The sequence below is a fragment of the Petromyzon marinus genome, chromosome 5 (genome assembly GCF_048934315.1).
Source record: "Petromyzon marinus isolate PM22_M1 ecotype Great Lakes invasive population chromosome 5, UKy_Petmar_22M1.pri1.0, whole genome shotgun sequence".
Taxonomy (NCBI): Eukaryota; Metazoa; Chordata; class Hyperoartia; order Petromyzontiformes; family Petromyzontidae; genus Petromyzon; species Petromyzon marinus.
In genome coordinates this window covers 6,853,572-6,874,209 of record NC_133671.1, presented here as the reverse complement: position 1 = coordinate 6,874,209, position 20,638 = coordinate 6,853,572, and the positions used below count along the sequence as shown (strand labels likewise).

At 58.2% G+C, this 20,638-nt stretch overlaps 1 protein-coding gene and 2 long non-coding RNA genes across 3 annotated transcripts in view; 2 read left to right on the top strand and 1 right to left on the bottom strand.

Annotated features, from left to right (window-relative positions):
• Window positions 1-12,132, top strand: part of LOC116938966 (uncharacterized) — a 30,981-nt gene extending 18,849 nt beyond the window's left edge. The window contains exons 2-3 of the mRNA XM_032946750.2: window positions 4,620-6,068; window positions 7,431-12,132. Coding sequence (XP_032802641.2) covers window positions 4,620-6,068; window positions 7,431-10,960 — 4,979 coding nt within the window. The 3' untranslated portion in view covers window positions 10,961-12,132. The remainder of the gene's footprint in view (window positions 1-4,619; window positions 6,069-7,430) is intronic.
• A 3,954-nt stretch (window positions 12,133-16,086) lies between these two features.
• On the top strand, window positions 16,087-20,243 carry LOC116938965 (uncharacterized). The gene is made up of 2 exons (XR_012935052.1): window positions 16,087-18,359; window positions 18,394-20,243. It is a non-coding gene; the product is annotated as an uncharacterized LOC116938965 (long non-coding RNA).
• On the bottom strand, window positions 18,070-19,165 carry LOC142914082 (uncharacterized). The gene is made up of 2 exons (XR_012935050.1): window positions 18,616-19,165; window positions 18,070-18,571 (listed from the first exon to the last, which is right to left on the bottom strand). It is a non-coding gene; the product is annotated as an uncharacterized LOC142914082 (long non-coding RNA).
• Window positions 20,244-20,638: the final 395 nt, after the last annotated feature.

Sequence of the window (20,638 nt, the reverse complement as noted above, 5' to 3'; positions counted from 1 at the left end):
GATAAAAGAAGACGGCGCTCAATGATCACCGCGTACTGCGAAATGTTAACTACCTCGCCTGGTATGGAGGAGGTCGTGGGTTCCATCCCGACCCTGACGCTTGCTGCTTTATATTTGGAGTTTGCGTGTCTCTCTCTCATCATCATCACAGTGGCTATGAGATGTTAACTACCTCGCCTGGTATGGAGGAGGTCGTGGGTTCCATCCCGACCCTGACGCTTGCTGCTTTATATTTGGAGTTTGCGTGTCTCTCTCTCATCATCATCACAGTGGCTATGAGATGTTAACTACCTCGCCTGGTATGGAGGAGGTCGTGGGTTCCATCCCGACCCTGACGCTTGCTGCTTTATATTTGGAGTTTGCGTGTCTCTCTCTCATCATCATCACAGTGGCTATGAGATGTTAACTACCTCGCCTGGTATGGAGGAGGTCGTGGGTTCCATCCCAACCCTGACACCTGCTTTATATTTGGAGTTTGCATGTCTCTCTCTCTCCCCGTGGTCGTGTGGATTTTTCTCCGGATCTTCCAGGTTTTCCCTCCGCACTTAGAAACATGCATGTAGATGATTTGGCTGCAATACATTTCCACGTGATAAGCCACGAAGTTGAGCTATAATTTATGATAGCCAGGTCGCTTCTGAAAAATGGCTATATAGCTAAGTGGGCCTTGTAAAATCAAATATTTTAAGTGAGTTAGAGACATCATTATTGACTGCTATTTAAGAAGAGCGAGTGAGCTGGCTTGGGCAGTAAACGTCGTCGGAAGGGGACGGTGGTTGGTGGTCGAGGCTCACGAAGGAGGAGCAGCGGCAGCGTGACGATAAGAAAACGCTATCCTGCATTTCAAGGACCTTGGTGAAGAAGAGGGAGGACGTTTCGTTCGGAGAGCCAAGTTGGCCGCCAAGACCACGACTTTGAGAGGATGTGTATGCGGCCGCTGCTGCACACGTGAAATGCGGGGGACGAGCGGTGCGAGGATCCTGGGTGTGATGGGGGGGGGGTGAGAAGGCGGGGCGACATCACTCCCGGCGTAACAATCTCGTCTTGGTTTCACCGCCGTGTGTGTGGAGACGCGCGCGCGAGAGAGAGAGGCCACGTTGAGAACCGGCGAGCGTTTGGCCGCGAGTCGTGGAGCTGCCGCCGTCGACGGCGATGAATCGATCTTCCAGGCCGTGTGCCGTGCGTGGTTGGGCGGGAGTGGTGTTGTGGCGTGGTGGCGCGCGCGCTGTCCCAGCAGGCAGTCGGGGAGCCATGGAGCAGCAGCAGACGCACCAAAGTGAACAACTTTAAACTTAACTTGTTTGAAAGCCGTTTTAAAACTTCCTTTCACGTCCAGCCAAGTCCTTTTAAATTATTTCTTGCGGTTGAGTTTAGAAACATCCCAGTAAACGTGCCAACCTTGGGTGAACGTTGGCATGTGGTTGGAATCATTGGCCAAATGTTGGCCCGATGTTAACTGGGCCCAGACCGTTGTAGCATTAGTCCCATGGGCCACCTTTCCTATTCATTAATCAAAGCTGATAACGTGTATCCCATATTCTCGAGTGAATAAGACGCTCCCGAATGTTAGACGCACCACAAACCTTGATCCCTGTATCATGCAAATCTCGTCAGCAACAACAACGGCTGTTCCCCACTAAGTGATGGTGACGTCATCACGGCGCTTGTGCCAGGCTAGGTGCACCTTGGGGCCACGTGATGTGTCGAAGGCTCGCTCGCAGGAGATCACGGAGCAGACCCAGGTGCCACGGGTTGACTGACTGCAGTGGCTGGCAAATGCACCACCTATGCTACCCACTGTGCCAACAAAGATAGATATCCCCCATTTAGCCTTTAACAGACTGCTGGGGCAAGTGCTGTTAGCGAGCACCTATGAAGGCCTGCACGGCACATAAGGGGGAGCATGGCCAGCACCACGCCCGGCCGCCTTTGTTTCCCTAGTAGCGATGTTGAGCTTGAGTCGATCTAGGGGCAGGCCGTGGACCGGTTCAGGTATTCGTCACTGGTGTTGGTGGTCATGAGCGTAAATTGAACTCTGGTGGCCGGGTTCGTAGCTTGGTGCTAGCCACGGCACTACCGCCAACATGCACAGACTCGCACCCCGACCGGAGTAGAAGATGCAGCCTCAACAGCGTGAAGTGCTGTAATAATGCGGAGCATCCGGCATGGCAGTTACCACTGCACATTGTTGTGCTTGTTTTACAACTGTCGGCGGGCTCCACCAGAGAGAACCACCGAGTCGACGCTCCACCCCAGCAGGCAGTTCCTCGTCAGAGCCTCCGTCTCATCTCCTGTTTATCGCCCTGAGCCAGTGGAGGAAATTCCACATTTCTATGCCGGGGGCCCACTGTTAATTTCTCACAGAAAGTGGTACTTATTCTCATCAACCGCGTAGGGATGATGGGGTTGAGTCAGTCCTCCCCAACCGGGATTTGAACTTTGAACCTTCCGATTGGGAGCTGCTCGCACGACACCGCTGAGCCATGAGTGATGCGGAGTGCGTGCCTGCGTTAGTAAGAGGGTGGGCGCCGCGGCCATGGGTGTCCTGTGCGCTTGTGTTTGCAGGCAGACTGGAGGGGTGCCAATGGGGGGTGCCAGCAGGATGGGGCAAGGGGGATGAGTAGACCTCACACGTGGTGAAAATGGGCTTGGGCTGATTGCCGGTAGTGGGTTAGGGCTCTGCTCTCGGTTAGCCTCTGGTTGGCAACTTTCATCAGAAGTGCGGTTCGTGGCATGTGTCTGTATGGTTAGTGTGGTTAGGTATGTGGGTAAGTAAAGGGTGTCCATAAAGTCCCCATCTATTTGATTGAACTCATGGTGTGTGTGTATATATATGTTTCTTTGCAGGACCCCATGACTACGAATGTACAAGAACGTGTGATTGCAGTCGAGGTTCTCCCGAACGTCGTTCGGGAGAACCTCGGCGAACATTTTACCAATCGCAGGACTGGACGCAGCGGCAACAGGCCCTGGACGGCTCCATCTGCGGATTTAATGTTCTTTGGATTTCTCTTTGCCATGGGGCTTTATCAAGTCAGAGGTGGTATCAAACACGAGGTACAGATCTCCAAGGTTTACGGGGGCTGACGTTACGTAAATAACTCCACAGATGCTGCAAAATGTGTTGCGCATTGAACTGTGCAGAGACATTGACGGTGCTCGTGTAGAATCCAATGGTTAAGTGTCATTCGTAAATATCCCTCCGATTATATCTTTTGCATAATTCACCCTAAATTGCTTTGATTTCAATAAAATAGACAGGGACTTTATGGGCACCTTTGTAAGGGTCTGGTTGGCTTGTGTGGTCAAGGTTACGGGTAGGGATGGTGCCTAGTTGACACGTTTAGTTATGGTTCTAAGTAAGGCCGTTGTCTGATTTGCTAGTGCCGGTTGGGGTTAGGGGTCCGCTTGGCCCGAGAAGCAGTGCCAGGGTTTGCTTTGCCATCTTGCTACAGAGTCAGGGGGACCAGGGGAGGCCTGATCGGTTCGATTGCTCAGCCTTCTCACAGTTTCTCCCCGCCCTCCCCTCTCTCTCGCTCATCGCCCAAGTGTGGCCCGCCTCACTTGGTGTTCCCTTGCGGGCCCGCGATTCCCAGCTTTCTCTTACGGCCCCCTCCCCCCTCCTCTGGTCGCGGACTCACGGAAGTCGGCAGCAGGGCAGGTGGGAGCCAGCGTGGGGAGGGAAAGTAATTCGTGTATCGATGTGGAAAGTCAGCAAGTACGTGTGTATGTATGTAGAACTTAATTCCCACTGCACATAGCCAATTGTAAGCTAATTGGAGTTGTGGGGGAAGGACGACAGACTAAACACATGAAGGAGCTCTAAAGAAATGAGTTTTTAATCTCTCGTGGCTTCCTAATGTTGGAAGGGCAGTTGAACGTACGCGTTTCTATGCGTCTTTGTACAACACATCCGTACTTGCGAGCGTGTGTTTTGTGTGCACAATTGGACGTGTGTGCATTCGTACCGTTGGTGTTTTTGCATGCGTTTGAGCTCAAGGTTGTACGGTGGTAATACCCCCGATTTTGTGTCGATGATGCGTCCCTGTAGCGGTGCGACGACAAATATCGAAACGACGTCAATCAAATCGATTTACAGGGGAGGCGGTGGAGGAAGAGGCTGAGAGGCGATAGATACGAGAAAGGACAAGGGATGCTGTCAGCCACGTGAGTGTGGGGTTGAGGCGACGCAAATCGGGTAGTCGCGGTGTTAATAATAAAGTGACGACGTATTTGCAAAACGAAGTCAAATGGGGAGACGTAAATCGGCGTATTTCTGTGTTTGCACATGGGTGTACGCAGGGGCGGAGCCAGGGGGGGTGACGGGGGTGACATTCTGCGTATAAGTGTACGACACTCGGTCTGGCGGAACTCCGTGCAACTGCATTGTCAGAGTGTATCGCCAACCGATGGCGTCTAGTTCAACAGCCTGACTCTCTAATAAATTCTTGAAATTAAAATTAGTTGAATGTCACCCCGGCCTGAAATCCTGGCTCCGCCCCTGGGTGTACGTGTTTGTACACACATCTGCGTCCATGCGTGCTCTTTGATACGAGGCTGTGCTCTTACCTGTGTGCCCGTGTGTGCCCGTGTGTGCCCGTGTGCGCGTGTCAACCTAGGGTTGGCCCGGTGGCCGGCGACGATGGCGCTGACGCGGAGGCTGGAAACATCGCCGTGTAAGCGTGCTCCCCCGTCTCCCCGTGTTGTCCCTGCGTCCTCTCCGCGCTCCGCCGCCACTCGCCGCCCGCTCGCGCCCTCCCCGCAGCACGGGCGGCCGCCCTGCCCGGCGCCGTGCGGAGCCGACGCCGCCGCAGCCGGCGCGGAGAAGGACTGCGTCACCGCCGTCGCCTCACGGTCCCCGTCCAAGCTGCTGCGGCACGGCGCGGGAGCCGGCAGGGCCGCCGACGCCGGCTGCACGTGCGGCGTAGCGCCCGGCGCTCCTCAGCCAGGCTCGGCGCCGCACAGAGGCGCGGTGCCGGCTCACCGGCTCCCGCCCGCCGCCGCGGCCGCCACCAAACCCGCGGGTGCCTCGCCCAGAGCCGCCGCCAGCCCCAGCAAGGGCGCCGCCAGCGCCGCGAGAACCGTCGGCAGCCCCTGCAGGATCTCCGCCGGCGCGGGCAGACCACCGCCAGCGGCGGCAGCAGCAGCAGCAAGCCCAAACAAAACTGCTGCCGCCACTTCCAACAAATGCACGTCGGCCACCAACAAGTCGCTCTCCAGTCCCAGCAAAATCCCGGCAGGATCGCAGAAGCTGGGCTCCGCTAGAGCGGCTGTCCCCGTGGCGCCTCACTCTGCTGTGCCGGCGGCGGCGGCGGCGGCGACGACGTTGTCGCCCACGGCTGGGTCCCATCGGCACCGGGGAGACGGCAACGCGGACGCCTCAAAGAATCGCGCGCCATCCGAAGCAACCAAAACCAGGAGCGGAATCCTGCCGCGAAGTGGATCGAGACCCGGGAGCAGGAGCGGAAGAGACAAGGTCGGGACCGGGGTCGCGGGCGTCAAAACGGTGTGCGGACTCGGGGTGGATTCTGGCGCTGGATCGACGAACAAAACCGGGAACAATCCTGAGACCAAACCCGGAGTTGTGGTGGTGACCAAGCCTGGGGATGGGGCGGAGACAAAGCCTGGAGGTGGAACGGAGACAAAGCCTGGAATTGGAATGATTACGAAAGCGGCGAGTGGTGTGATGATGAAGCCTGCGGGTGGATTATTAATAAAACTTGGAATTGGATCAATAACAAAACCAGGAGATGGAGCGTTGACAAAACCAGGAAGTGGATTGATTACGAAAGCAGCAAGTGGAGTGTTGACACGGCCTGCAGGTGTGGTGCTGACAAAGTCCCGAGGTGGAGCCATAGCAAAACCTGGGGATGGAGCGCTGACAAAACCCGGAGGTGGAGCGCTGGTAAAAGCGGCAGGTGGAGCGGGAGCCAGAACCGCTGCCCCGGTGTCGCTGTCTCGCAAGCAGGAGAAGGAAGCTGCCAACGCACGATTGGCCGAGGCGGTCACACGGGCCGAGGGAGCAGCAGCCAATAGGAGGACGGCATCGAGCGTCCAATCGGCAGCAGGTAAAAGGGGCAGACGTACAAGCACAAACACGCGCACGTGTGTACCCCCGTCGAGCCATAAAGACCTCGGTAAAGTGCTGTTAGTTAGCACCTATTAAGGCCACACATTGCACGAGGGGGTGGGTAGCCAGCATTACACCCAGCTGCCCTCGTCTCCCCAGTGCTGGGTACTCATTTAAGGCTGAGTCGACCTTGGGGGACAGCAAGGATAAAATAGTAATGACATCGATGTTGCTTGTGGCTGGGAATCTCATCCAGAGCACTGGGATCGAAGTGTAGTCTGATAACCACTGCACCACCGCTCCCCCAATGCACGCATCTCTGTTGGGATTTCATCGTCTACCCAGAGGCTACAGCTGAGTGCTTTAGTCCAATTCCTCTTTCCTCTTACTTTCTCCCACTGGGCCACACTCGCACGTACCCACCTACCCCAAACTGAGTCACACTCACACCTACCCACCCACCCCAAACTGGCTCACACTCACACGTGCCCACCCACCCACACCACACTTGGTGACACTCACACGTACCCACCTACTCGGCATTGGGACACATACGTACCCACCCACCCCACACTGGGTGACACTCACACGTGCCCACCTGCTGGGAATTGGGACACACTCGCGCGTACCCACCCACCCACCCCACACTGGGTGACACTCACACGTGCCCACCTACTCGGCATTGGGACACACACGTATCCACCCACCCCACACTGGGCCACATTCGCATGTACCAACCTACTCGGCACTGGGTCACACGTGTCCCACTCCGTGCCCCACGTGACGCTCGCGATTGTGTGCCTGTACGCTGCTAGCATTGCGGTTGTTTCATAATTCGTTTTTTTTTTCGTGTGATCAATGGTGACCAGGCCGAGGTTGGCACCGAGGCACCGAGGCATCGGTGGTTTAATCCTGCCAAGTTCTCAGCTCGGTGCTATTTGACACCTGCGCGTACCCATGGTGATGTGGCAGGCATCTGGTTGAGTCGAGGATATTGGATTGACGATGAAACGTGGAATCGTCATGGCCAGCCAGGCAGAGCCCGGGGCTCGATTCACGATCAAAAGTTTGTGAGTTAGAAAGTGTACATCCTATGGATAAAGTAGCTCCCGCCATGGGAATGTGGAATTTGCACCACCCGCTAAGGGGACACCAATTGGGGCGAGCGCCGCTCGCTGGAGCGGCGAGACAAATTTGCCCGTTCTGGTGAGGACAGCAGAAGGCAACGCAACAAAACACGCCGCTGTACCATTACACGCTGCCACGTTTGCGAAGTACGGTCACACGAACCCCCTCGCCGCCGTCCCGGGCAGTGGAGGTGCATGGCAGTGACCGTCATCGTTGTCCCCGTGTCACACAGGGCGGACGTGGAGCGGCACCGCTCCGCTCAGGACCGCGGGGCCCGCGACCCGCCCTCCGACGGGATGCGCGACGGGAGGAGCCCCCAGAGCGCCGAGGAGGAACTGTAAGGCCGAAGCCCTCGCTGCGGCCAGGGCCCAGGGTACGGTGCACGCAGCGAAACTCCTCCAGGCGAACGGCGACGTGGCGGACGACGCGGACACGGGGGACGGGGAAACGAGGGCAGCGGCGGCGGCGGCGGAGGAAGATGAGGAGACGGCACAGGGCGCAAGCGCGGAAGGGAAGGCCGAGCACGACTGGAGCGGGCAATCGAAGGCCGAGCGTGATGAGAGCGACACGAAGACCAAGCGTGACGAGAGCGAGGATTCGAAGGCCGAGCGTGATGAGAGCCACATGAAGGCCGAGAGCGACGAGAGTCACATGAAGGCCGAGCGTGATGAGAGTGGCACGAAGGCTGATCATGACGAGAGCGGGGAAATGAAGGCCGAGTGCAATGAGAGTCACATGAAGACCGAGCGCGATGAGAGCGACACGAAGACCGAGCGTGCTGAGAGTCACATGAAGACCGAGCGCGATGAGAGCGACACGAAGGCCGAGAGCAATGAGAGTCACAGGAAGATCGAGAGCGACGAGAGTCACAGGAAGACCGAGCGCGATGAGAGTCACAGGAAGACCGAGCGTGATGAGAGCGACACGAAGGCCGAGAGCGACGAGAGTCACAGGAAGACCGAGCGTGATGAGAGTGGCACGAAGGCCGAGTGCAATGAGAGTCACGTGAAGATCGAGCGCGATGAGAGTCACGTGAAGGCCGAGCGTGATGAGAGTCACGTGAAGACCGAGCGCGATGAGAGCGACACGAAGGCCGAGTGCAATGAGAGTCACGTGAAGATCGAGCGCGATGAGAGTCACGTGAAGACCGAGCGCGATGAGAGCGACACGAAGGCCGAGAACGGCGAGAGCGGTGACATGAAGGCCGAGAGCGACGCGCGTGAGCAAATAAACGCACTGCCTGATGAGCTTGGGGCACCGAAGGCTGCGCTCGAGTTGAGCGAAGAAACTAAATCCACATACAAGACCGGTGGAGGCAAGAAGGCCGCGCGCGACTCGCATGAAGGAGAGACGGACGACGTTGATGCGAGTGGCACGACGGAGGCCACGTGTGACGCGAGCGGCAGAGGGAAGACTTCACGTGACCTGAGCGGCGAACTGAACGCGTCGCGCGACCTCGGCGGTGGAGCGAAGACTCCGTGCGCAGGCCTCGGGCAGGCTCGGGCCACGCGCCGAGCGGGCGAGCGAACAACGGCCGGATTTGACGCGGGCCAGGACACGAAGCCCCCGGGTGCCGACGCGGGCGACGCGGGGCGTGGGGTCCCCCCGGCCGCGGGCGCCGCCGGCAGGCAGCCGCTCCCCCCGCATTCCGGCGCAGAAGCAATTTCTGACGTGAGCGTCTTCCCCGGAGCGATTCCTGAACTGAACGGGGTAGGAGAAGCGCTCCCCGGCGCAGGAGGGGTGGAGGACGGATCACCGCTGCCACGGCCGAGCACAACAGACGCCGGCTCCGCCGCGGCGGCGGCGGCGTCTGGGATGACCGACTTGAGAATGTCACCGGTGGCAGAGGGCAACGGCGCGAAGGGAGACGACGTTTCGCGCGTGGGAGCTGGTGCCCGCGCCAGGCCCGGTGCGAGCCGCGAACCTGCGGCGGACGTCCGGGCGGTCACCTCGCGTGCCGATTTGGTGCGGGTCCAGGTTCACTCGCACGCGAACGTCGATGACGCGTGCGGGGGGACCGGGTCCGACACGGAAATCAAACCCGCTGTGAGAGCCGACGTTGACAAGAACAGAGCACTCTCCAAGGACGTCCACGGCACGAAGTTCACCACGGGTGCCGGGCCCGGCGTGCGCCTCGCCGAGCTCAGCCTGTGTGAGATCAACCTGTCGGAGGCGGCCGACGGGGCCTCCTCGCCCAGCCTGGCGGACGGTGGGGGGGCGCTTTCCGACGACAGGTCCTTCCGGGAGACGGTGAGCGTGGGGGTGATGTCGGAGGCGCACCAGCTGGGAGATGAGCTGTGGGGCTGCGGGGGCACCCTGGGTGATCTATCGACTCCCAGCTCCATGGGCCTGTGGGAGAAGCTCGACTCGAAAACCAGCAGCCCCACCAGCACCCCCGAGGAGCTGAAGGACACGGGCAGCCTGGCCGGAGGCGCCTCCGCGTCCGGCTCTACGCTGGGAATGAGTCCAGAATTTGGTCTTAAACTCAAAATGCTGTTGGAGTCCAGACATGCGCCCATATACGAGCCCCGGGACAAAACCGAACGGACGCTGGCAGAGAGACTCAAGCGAGACACCGGAAATAATAATAACAATGTTGTTGAAGGCGGCGACGACGACGACGACGAAAAGGAAGATGACGAAGATGGCGATGATTTTGATAACGATTACTACGTCAATGATGTGGAGAAGCATCGGACGCGGGTCCTCTGCGGCATCGAGAACCCCGCGTTCCGGGACTACGCGGCCGAGCCCGACTCGAGAGCGGTGCGCGAGGCCGAGCCGCGGACCGGGAGAGTGAGCGGGGACGCCGGCGTGACGGCTCAACCGGAGCTCGCGCACGTACGGGGAGGCGACCCGCACCCTGACTGCAGCGGCAGCGTCGACCTAACCCCGGGGCGGCCGCGAGAGCCGCCCCTGACGGCCGAGCGGCGGCCCCCGGAGCGGAAGCCGCAGGCCGAGCCAGCGGCCACGAAGCTTGGGCACGGGTGGACGCCGGATGACTTCGAGGACGACGACTGCGACGACGACGACGGCAGCGACGGCAGCGACGGCAGCGACGCGGACGGCGACGACTTTGAGGTCTCCGCGCTGACGGCGAGACGCGCCGGGGCAGCGCTGTCGGCCGACGCCCCTTCCCACTCGCACTTCTCGTCCGGCAAGCCGCTCTCCCCCATCCTGGAGCTGGACGCCGATGACCCCGCTGCCACCGTCCCGACCGCCGCCGGGGCCTTCGAGGTCACGCGGGACCCCGACGGGCGCGACCTCGCCGACCCCCGGGCCCGTCGCGACGACGGAGGCGGCGCCTCCCCCGAGCCGGCCCTGCCGCCCGCTCCGCCCGCTCCGCCATCCCGCCTCGCCGCCTCCCCCGGCCGCCGCGTTTCCGTGCCTCCGCCGCGCTCCCTGTCGGGGCTGCGCGAGGGCGCGGCCGCTCCGTCGTGGCCCGCTCCGGGCGAGGGGGGGGTGGCGGGGGAGGGGTCGGTGGCAGGGGGCGCGGCTCCACGTGGGGAGCAGGAGGGGCAGGAGGAGGAAGAGGCGCTGACGCGGATGAGCGAGGTGCTGCCGCGGGGCCGCGTGCGCCCCGTGCAGGGCGACGCGCTCACGCGCTGGAGCGAGGTGCTGCTCTCCCCGCTGCGCTGCGAGGCCGACGCGTGCGTCACCGCCGTGGCGGCCTTCTCCCCTGACGGACACCACGGGGGGCAGCCGCCCACGGGGGGCCCCGCAGGCGAGTGGACGATCGTGGAGCTCGAGAGCCACCACTGACGGTGGGGGGAGTGGACGGGCATTGGGGAGAGAGGGGGGGGGGGGGCGGCCGTGGTGGCCCCGGCCGGAACGGCGGCTTTGCCCGCGGCGTCTCTGCGGGTGATGGTCGAACAGCCCAGGCGGCGTCCTCCTCCTCCTCCTCCTCCTCAAAACCAGTTCTGAGACTTGGTCAAGATTTCCAGGGTGAATATAAGCCAACGGGAGTGGCGCGCTCATCTCCCCAAAGGCCAACTCAAGCCGGCGGAGCAAATTCGACGGTCCCATGGCGAGGGCCGGTCTCCCCGTGGGACGACCGCCGTTGAGGGAGTCTGCAACGCGGTGCTCGTTTCATTGAGCCGGGAGGGATGATCGGCCGAGTCGACCCTCGCCACCGCCGACGGATTTTCACCCGCGGAGTTGCGAGCGCGACCGGGGTTGCGGGCGCGAGCGGAGTTGCGAGCGCGAGGTTAGCGGAGGGCCCCGGAAGGAGCGGATCGTCGCACTTTGGCCTCGACCGACGCGGCACCGGCCTGAACCCTCGCCCGCCGCGCCACCGTGAGAGCGTGGCTGGGAATTCGTGCACAACTACTGAAGCCGAAGCGGCAAAGAAAGTCGCTCGGTTCGATTTGACCTCGTCCGATCCACCGTCGGGGATTATATGATGCGGTTAGACTGTAAAATTAGATGGGGCGGCCTCGGTGGGGTGGTTACCAGACACCCCTCGTACGCGTACTCACACCTCGCCAACGCCTGGCTCCCGCCGCTAAACAACGGAAGCGCATGTAGCTGGCTAATGTTTCGGCCCTTAATGACCCTTGAGCCACACGATGTGTACGCGCCTAAGTGCTCCTGTCAGAAAGCGGCCTCCACGGCCAGCGGCGGCGGGCGGCGGCGGTGTCGTCTGGTCTGTGCTCGGTTCCTGGGTCGTCCTCACCGCCAGGGCAGTTGCCCCCCCCCTTCCCCCCCCCCATGGGTTTTGTTATTCACGTCAGGGATGCTGACGCCAAGGGCGGTAGGCGACAGCGCAGTGGTAATACTAGCACCTCGGAGCGCGAAGCCGATCGGTTTGTTTGCCTGCTCGGGCAACTTCCCGCGTGTGGAGTTTGTATGTTCACCACCTCCCTGTGCTTACTTGGGTTTCTCCCGGGTTTCCTCCTCCTCCTCCAGCTAAAGTAAAAGAAACGCACGTGCAACGTCAATCTCGCGCAGCAATTATATCGCCCCTGCTGGGAGGCCTCGTGCACAGCGACAGCTGCCGCGCGGGGTGCCCCGAGGCCAAAGCACCCAATCCTGGTGAAGAGTCGCTTTGTGCCGCACAGGGGACAGCCGCCGTTAGGGAAACCTGCGCTCGTGAGACGTGTCGTTACGTGCTAGTGAGGGCACAGTACGAGTACAAGTTCATTAATTGTTAATAGGGGTTCCTCCTTTTTTTTCTGGCAACAAAACAGGTGTTAAGATGTTAAAACACCATTAATTTATTCGATAAGCTTGCTTCAACACTGAGCCCGGCTCGGCTGAGACCCTAGGCTCGATTCCCGGCCTCTCAACTAGGATGAAATCGGGTCCTCCGGTAGAGTCAGATCGATCAGATCGATGGTCTCAGCCCAGCCGTCGATGATGGCACAGGAAAAAGAAAATATAACACCGACGTAAATAATTTATTTCACGATCGATTCGTCCTTTTGCAGTTGTGAAAGGAACACGAGGCAAACAGTGCACTCGTCTGAAAATCTGAAGAACGTGCAATCTTGTTGAGGTCGAGTTCGCAGTAAAAATAGACCCTTGAAGGATGCCCAGCCGGTGCCTGCAACATCACAGCTATTCCACTTTAGGCCCTCTGCAGAGAATTCAACACCGGAAGCACCCTTCGCTCAGACTTGCCTGCGAGCGGCTCCCAATTGATGGGAAAACCGGACGTGTAAACAGAATCAGAGTCGTCATGTATACTGGAGGAATCCGATGAGCTAAAGAGCTCTTTGTCACAGGTGACGCTGATGCCATGGAATTGAGCTCGGGGAGGGTGGGAGTGTGCAGTGCTGGCTCAGTGCTCCAAGTCGGGAGCAGCCGCGTCGGCCCTTGAGGCCATGTGACCGCCCCCGCGCCGGCGATCCCCTTCTGCCGCCGGCGTTGGTGTGAGCGGTGAGCGGGGCCGATCTCGTTGGCCGACGGCGTTTTGCTCCGCTCGCGTGCACGCAGGCGAAAGCCTATAGGCGATGCCGATCCGTCGATGGAAACAAATCCCTGAGCGATGCGCGACGTGCACGCACGTCGAAGTGTGCGCGTGCAATGACCGCGAGCGGGCCGGCGAATTGAACACCCTAGCATTGCAGCGAGGTTCACGGAACATTCGGAAACGCGACGAACGAGGCGGTGAAAACGAGCCTAGAAACACGACTCGACAAAGCTGGCTCGGTTCTCTAACGCGTCGAGTGGCTGGGGGCCGCAACGACCGCCCCACTGTGTGGTGTGGGTGCGCCGATTGCAGCGGCAAGGCGGTGCCAAACCATCATCGCAGGTAACCGGGAGGCTCCCAAGCAAGTCTGTAGCGCATTACAATTACCACAGCTACCTCGTGTGGGGCACGGTGATCGATTCACGTGTAAAGGGTTTCCCGTTGACACGGCCAAGAGAGCGTACGCCGGGATTGATATCGCCTTGCTGGTGTGCTGCCCTGAGCGAGACTCACACGGGGCAGGGCTCGGTGTGTTTGTGCTGCCCTGAGTGGACAGCCGATGTTCTCCGTGCGTGAAGCCAAATGCTCCTCGAAAAGCAACTGGCCAACTATCCCAACGCAGCAGCGCCCTCCTCCAAAGGGGCCTTGAGACTCTCCGTTAGGCTTTCCTGGATGAATCGAGAACGTTTATTGTTATCATTAAACCTAAAAAGGAACCTGCGTTGGCAGGGATTTATAAGCACAGCCTGGAAACACTCCGGCACCATCGTCATCGACACTGCCTCGCCTGGGTGAAAACCACTGCGGTTGTCCTGCTGAGATGTTGGCCCTTGCCGTGGGATTTCGTGGAATTTCCGACAATACGGGTCTGGGGCTTGCGGGAATCAATGAGCGCCATTCAATGTTCCCCTAAGTAAAGCGAGGACGCACTCGTGAGTGGAGGACGTTTTGTAATTAGCCAAGAAGGGAGGCCGTCTTGTCAGTTGTCCGTCCCACTACGCGCCGCTAGATGTTTGTCTGACCTGAGACTAAACACGCTTGACAGCTGGGAGACGCGGAGAGACGCGGAGAGACGGGGAGGGAAAGAGCCCTCTCTTGACGTCCCCACGGACGGCAGATCCCGGCGCCACAGCGCAAGGGACGCCGTGGAGCAAGCAGCCGTGCGGTCTCTCCCCACGGTGGTGACGCTCGGAGCCTCGCAGCAAGAAAAGGGGGGGGGGGGCCCTGGGTTCGATTCCTGACTCGGCAGCCTTCCTTCCTGCGTGCGATTTTTGTGTGTTCTCTCCCCTTGTTCGGCATGGGTTTCCTCCCATAGCTAATTTAAACGTGGAATGTAGCGCCTCCGATTAGCACGGTTGGCTACGTACGGTGGGACAAAAGTTCAACATGGGTACATAATGTTACCTGTAAATTACTCATTTGGGATTACACAGCAGCAGCAGTGGCAGCAACATCACCACCCCTGCCCTACTATAAAAGGCTTGGCAGAACCCTCCAAGAAAATGAGCCTCAATTATTACGCGCGGGTAAACTCGCGCGTAATAATACAAAATTCACATTGTCATTGCAGAGCGGCATCGGGGTGTGAAAATCCAGATTCGGCAGCTTCTCCATCACTGCGCTTCCAGTGGATATGCATGGTGGTCCATTTAGGGATGCCCCGCTCAAATAATTGGGGACGGCTCACGGCGCGGAGAAGAATGTGTGTCGTAGCGAAGCCTCTCTCCATATAAGCTTAAGACGCCGATTAATCTTCAGCAACGCTGTTGCCTCGCGTCGCCTTCCGCAACTTTTTTTCAATCGCCCGTTGAGAATAAAGAGGGTCGTTAACATTATGAGACCTCCTTTGCCAGTAACAAGATATAGGAATAGGTTTTACCCCTTTTAACTGGCACAAAAACTGACACCTTTATTCAAGGCATCATGTTTGCAATGACCACAACACAAGCAGTCAAAATGCAAACAAAAAAAGACAACTCTGATAATAATATGCACTGTCCTTGAATTTGATTGGTCCACACCCGAGACAGCTTTTCTTAGAGCTGTCTTTAAGAGCTGTCTTTTGTTTGCATTTTGACTGCTTGTGTTGTGGTTATTGCAAACATGATGCCTTGAATAAAGGTGTCAGTTTTTTGCCAGTTAAAAGGGTAAAACCTATTCCAATAAAGAGGGTCGTTTGCCATTTTTTTCCCTCCTCTCTCTCTCCAAATTTGCAGCGGTAAACAAAAAAAACCAGCCTCGACGTTCCGTAGAGACGCGACGCACCGCGAGTCCTTAACGAGGAACGACGTCACGAGCTAGCGGGGTGTCTATAAATGGATCGCACTGCATTTTACTTCACAGCTGACCAGGTCCCCCTGCTTTTGGTGAAAGCGCCCAAAATGTTCCCGTTGGTGGTTCATTATATATTTTTTTTAAAGTGTCCTTTCAAAAGTGGCGCGCCGGCTGAGACGACCGCCGCCAGGGCGCTTGAGAACGCGGTTTCATCGCGCTTGGCCGAGATGGGGGATTTAAACTCGTGGTCTCGGTAGGGCTGGCTCAGACCTTGTTTTACAGAAGCATCCACAGTCATTACCCCGGTTTACGTCGGGGTCGGGGTCGGGGGGGGGGGGGGCACGTTCCTGTAGAGGTGCGGCGAGAAATATCGTAAACGACGTCAATCGAAGGGATTGACGGTGGTGGTGGTGGAGGTGGTGGTTGTGGTGGTGGTGGTGGTTGTGGTGGTGGTGGTGGAGGTTGTGGTTGTGGTGGAGGTGGTGGTGGTGGAGGTGGTGGTGGAGGTGGTGGTGGAGGTGGTGGTGGAGCTGGTGGTGGTGGTGGAGGTGGTGGTGGAGCTGGTGGTGGTGGTGGTGGAGGTGGTGGTTGTGGTGGTGGTGGTGGTGGTGGAGGAGGTGGTGGTGGTGGAGGTGGTGGTGGTGGTTGTGGTGGTGGTGGTGGTGGTGGCGGAGGAGGTGGTGGTGGTGGTGGCGGAGGAGGTGGTGGTGGTGGTGGTGGTGGAGGAGGCTGAGAGAGGCGATGGAGAACGAGAAACGACGGTGACGTGGAGTGGGGGGGGGGCTTGAGGCGACGTGAATTGAGTAGTTTAACACGTGGGAGGCTTTCGCGACCAATATCACCCAGAAGACGTTTCTGTTTGGGTTCGATCGATCGCGTAATTAGTAGTAAGGTTTGTCACGTAAACATAACGTGCCAATAATCCGTGACGAGTGCAGCACACCGGCGTGTTGGAGTGTAAATACGCAACGTTCACAATCTGAGCACGACGTTTCGCCCGGTAGTAGCGGTGTTAATAATAAAGTGTGTGAGGGTGAAGCCGGCCTCTCTTTGCCAAGTCAGATGCCAGCTTCACTCCTGCGTGGCCCCACGGCCTTCGTTGAAGGGGTGACCCCCCCCCCCCCCCCCCCGGAGAGTAATTAACACGGCCCAGCCCCTTCTGCTGTCCGTTCGCGTTCACGACGAGTCCGCCTGCGAGTCACTCGCGCGCCAGCTGAGCCGGACAGCCGCGCGGATTCATCCGCGCAGCGAGCAACCTTCACGGGGGGCGGGGGGAGGGGGGGCACCAGTTGGGCCCCCAATTCGCCCCTCTGTGGGCCGGTGTCGACTGCAAAAGACAAAGGTCCCCCCTGCCCCCCGCCCCCCTGCCCCCCACGTGTAGCCTGTAACAGACTGTTGGGGCAAGTGCTGTTAGCGAGTAGTAGCGCCGATGAACGCTACCGGCACTGCGGAACACGAGGGGGTGGGTGGCTGGGTGGCCAGCGCCACGCCCGACCACCTTCGTCTCCCCAGTGGCAGATGTTTACTGCACACCGCGCCATTTCAGGCCGAGTCGGCCTAGGGGAGGACCAGGTACCGCTTCAGATATTCGTCCCTGATGGTGTTTGTGGCCGCGAGCGGGAATCGAACTCGGCTGGCCGTCGCGCTGCCCACTACGCTGTCGCTGCATACACCAACAACAACAACAACCGCCTCCGCCGTTCGCCACTAAGTGGCGGCGACGTCACCACGGCGCTTGTGCCAGGCTAGGTGCCACGTTAAGGCCACGTGAAGCGTCGAACGCTCGTCGGCAGGAGGTCATGGGGCAGACCCTGCGCAGGTGACTGAGACGACTGGCCGGTGCGCCACCTGTGCCCACCCCCCTACTGTGCCAACCGCTGCATACTCACACTCGCCCACCCAACCCCCACCCCCCGAATATAAGTTTAAACTTTAGGTTAAAGGTCACGGTTTTCAGAGCCCGGCGTCGTCGCGCGTCCCATCGAGGAGGCGGCGGCCAAAATCACGTCGCGGCTTCCGCACGGGACGTTTGCAAGTCCCAAGCAAACGAGAAGGCGGCAGCTTGACGCCACCGACGGCGGTTTGAGCGCGGCTTATAAATGAAACGGTCACCGGTCGCAGTTGGCATCTCGTCGACCCGAGTGTCGCCCCGACCCCACTCAAGGTGGGGAGACGGCACCACGCTTTCGTCGTTCCGGCAGGGATGTGCGGTGGTCGCAGGGCCCCGGGATGGATTCGACAACGCGGAATCTTAAGTTGGCTGGCCTGGACCTTGCCCGAATGCCCCCCCCACCACCACCACCAACGCGAACGCGACGGGAATCTCGTTTGAAATAGCCCTCCGCGTTTATATTCGTGGCGTGGCTGCAACATGGAGAACGCTGCTGTTGTAACAGCTGTCGGATGCCGCCGCGTCTCCCGATTATTTTCGTGTGTATGTTTGACATTGACAAGCCACCCACCCACCCACCCGTGAGGGCCTAGCAAATGACCCGAGTGAGGTGCGCCTTTCTCGGCAGAAATATTCGGTGAGGCAGGGGGTGGACGTCTCGTAGGAAAGCCGTACGTTTTTATTTAAAGTCGTCCATTTAACAATATTGTTGGAACCACTACTTTTGGAGAAATGTTTGTAACTAAAATTATGGTGGGGTAGGACAGGGGGTGTTTGTAATTTGGCCCGAAATTATTCCAAAAGTGTGATATTTATTTGTGTTAAATTCCAAGGTTACCATTGCATTGGTATCTGTAACCTTTAACCACCGTCATCCTTCTTTGTCATCATTCTTATGAAGGTTAGAAACAGCGGAGCCGCATGCCACCATAGGGAACAACCTTAACTTGCTTTTGACATTTATCCGACAACACCACAGTCCCCGTGGCTGAGCTCTACAAGTATTGGGAGCCTAAGGGATGGCTCCTCTGTAGGCCAGCTCATAGCTCAGTGTGCTGACCTCTGTGTAGGCCAGCTCATAGGTCACTGTACTGACCTCTGTAGGCCAACTCATAGGTCCGTGTGTTGACCTCTAGGCCAGCTCATAGGTCAGTGTGCTGACCTCTAGGCCAGCTCATAGGTCACTGTACTGACCTCTGTGTAGGCCAGCTCATAGGTCAGTGTGCTGACCTCTAGGCCAGCTCATAGGTCAGTGTGCTGACCTCTAGGCCAGCTCATAGGTCAGTGTGCTGACCTATGAGCTGACCTCTAGGCCAGCTCATAGGTCAGTGTGCTGACCGATACCCATCCTGTCAACCCCTTATCAGTGCCCCACCTTATTAACAAACCAATTCAGACCTTATTGGTCACCCCGTGCCCTTATAAATATCAACGTTAATTCTACAAAGTCCCATCACAAGGGAGAAACCCAAACAAATAAACAAAAATGTCCATGTTGAAATGGCTGTACGCCGTATGGACCTGAAAACTAAATGTTGAACCATCGGTGAGCTTTCAGCCAAGTGGGGAAAATTCCCCATTCCTATGGTGGCGGCGGTGGAGACGGGGTCTCTCCGCAGCACAAAAACTGTTGACTCGCCGCAAAGTGGTACTTATTTTATGGACACTGATGGAGCTGATGGGCTGAACCGAAACCCTGGCTGGGATTTCAATTCGCAGCCGGCTTGCGCGCGCGAGAGAGGAAGCGAGCGGGGTGGTTGGGGGGGGGGGCTAACCGCGGCTCCGCGCGGTCACAGTTTTACGAGATGTCGGTGAAATAGTTGGAACCGTAAACCGACACGTGGATTATTATAAATCGACGGCGCCGTTTACTGCCGCGAGCTATTTGCGAGACCAGTGACCCCCCCCCGCCCCCCCCATCAGCACCGCACGGCGCAAATGTTTGCGGCACCGCCTCGCCAACAAACGTCCAGCCCAGTGGCCGCACACGGCGCCGAGACTCCCTCGGCGTCACGACCGGCCCCGCGGTGATGGTGACGAGGTGGAGAGACAACGCGCTCGCTCGCACACACACACACGCGCGTGCGTGTGTGTGTGCGTATGTTCTAGCCCCGGGCCAATTCACGGCCAAGTCGGACTCGAAAGTTGCGTGCCGCCGGGCTGGACCCACGGCTAAAAAGAGGAATCGATGGCAAAGCCAACGGCGATTTCTGGACGGATTTTTGACCACTAGATCCGTGCTGCCATCATCCCTGCTCGCATGTGGCGGGACATTGGCGTGCCGCACAATGCCAATGCCCACGGGCGTGTGACTCACAGCCCCCCCCCCCCCCCACAGCTCTTGGTGCGACTGGCGAGTGAGATTCGCCGATGTGGTTTATATTGAAGTGGGGGCGAGGGCTCGGTGTGACGACGCTGTGTTTTCTTGACCGGGCATTTAATTCAGAAACATTCGGAGCGTCTCCCTGCCGAATCGAGCGTGGGGGCGATTTTCACTTGTGTCACCGGAGTTCGCGTGATGATGGTTCCTCAAGGATCATAAAGCATCATCACGCATCATACTCTTTGTTTCTATTCGGGGTCATCCTCTCAGCAGCGGCTTTTGGCTAACCATCGAACGAAGACGGTCACCGCATCGCGCGCTTTCAGACGCGCTTCCGCGGCCGTATGGAACGCTCTCCCTTCCGGAAGAAGGAAGGCACTGGAGTTATGCACTTTTAAAATTTCTCAATTGAAAATAATTTATTTCGGAACTGCTTTTTGTGTTTAGTTGGTTGTCCTTTCCCGCACCTCTGATTAGCTCTGTCGGCTACGTACGGTGCAAAATAAGGTCAACATACATACTGGGCCAGTGGTGGAAATTCCACGTTCCTATGGCGGGGGCAGTCTGTGCACAGGACAATGTTGATAATCTAATAAACAGATACAACAGGATGATTCACCCAGAAATTATGAAGTAAAACACATCAAGCAAGCAGCCGCGTTTTCCAAACTAAAAACGAAACTTTTATTTCAGCAGGTAAGGCCCACTGAGCTATGTAGCTCATTTGCAGACGCACCTGGCCACAAATGATAGCCAAATGAAGTGGCTTATCGCGTGGAAATTTATATCAGCCAAAATACTCTCAACGCGTGTTTCTAAATGTGGAGGGAAGAACCAGGAGAGAAAAAAATCCACGCAACAACGGGGAGAGAGACACGCAAACTCGAAATATACAGCAGCAGGCGTCGTCAGGTTTGGGATCCAACCCACGACCTCCTGCATACCGGGCGAGGTAGCTAACATCTCCTAGCCACCGTGGCGGCCGATCGCCATTCAAGGGGAAAGATAACTTGGCCGGCGCTCTCACACTTGAGTGTC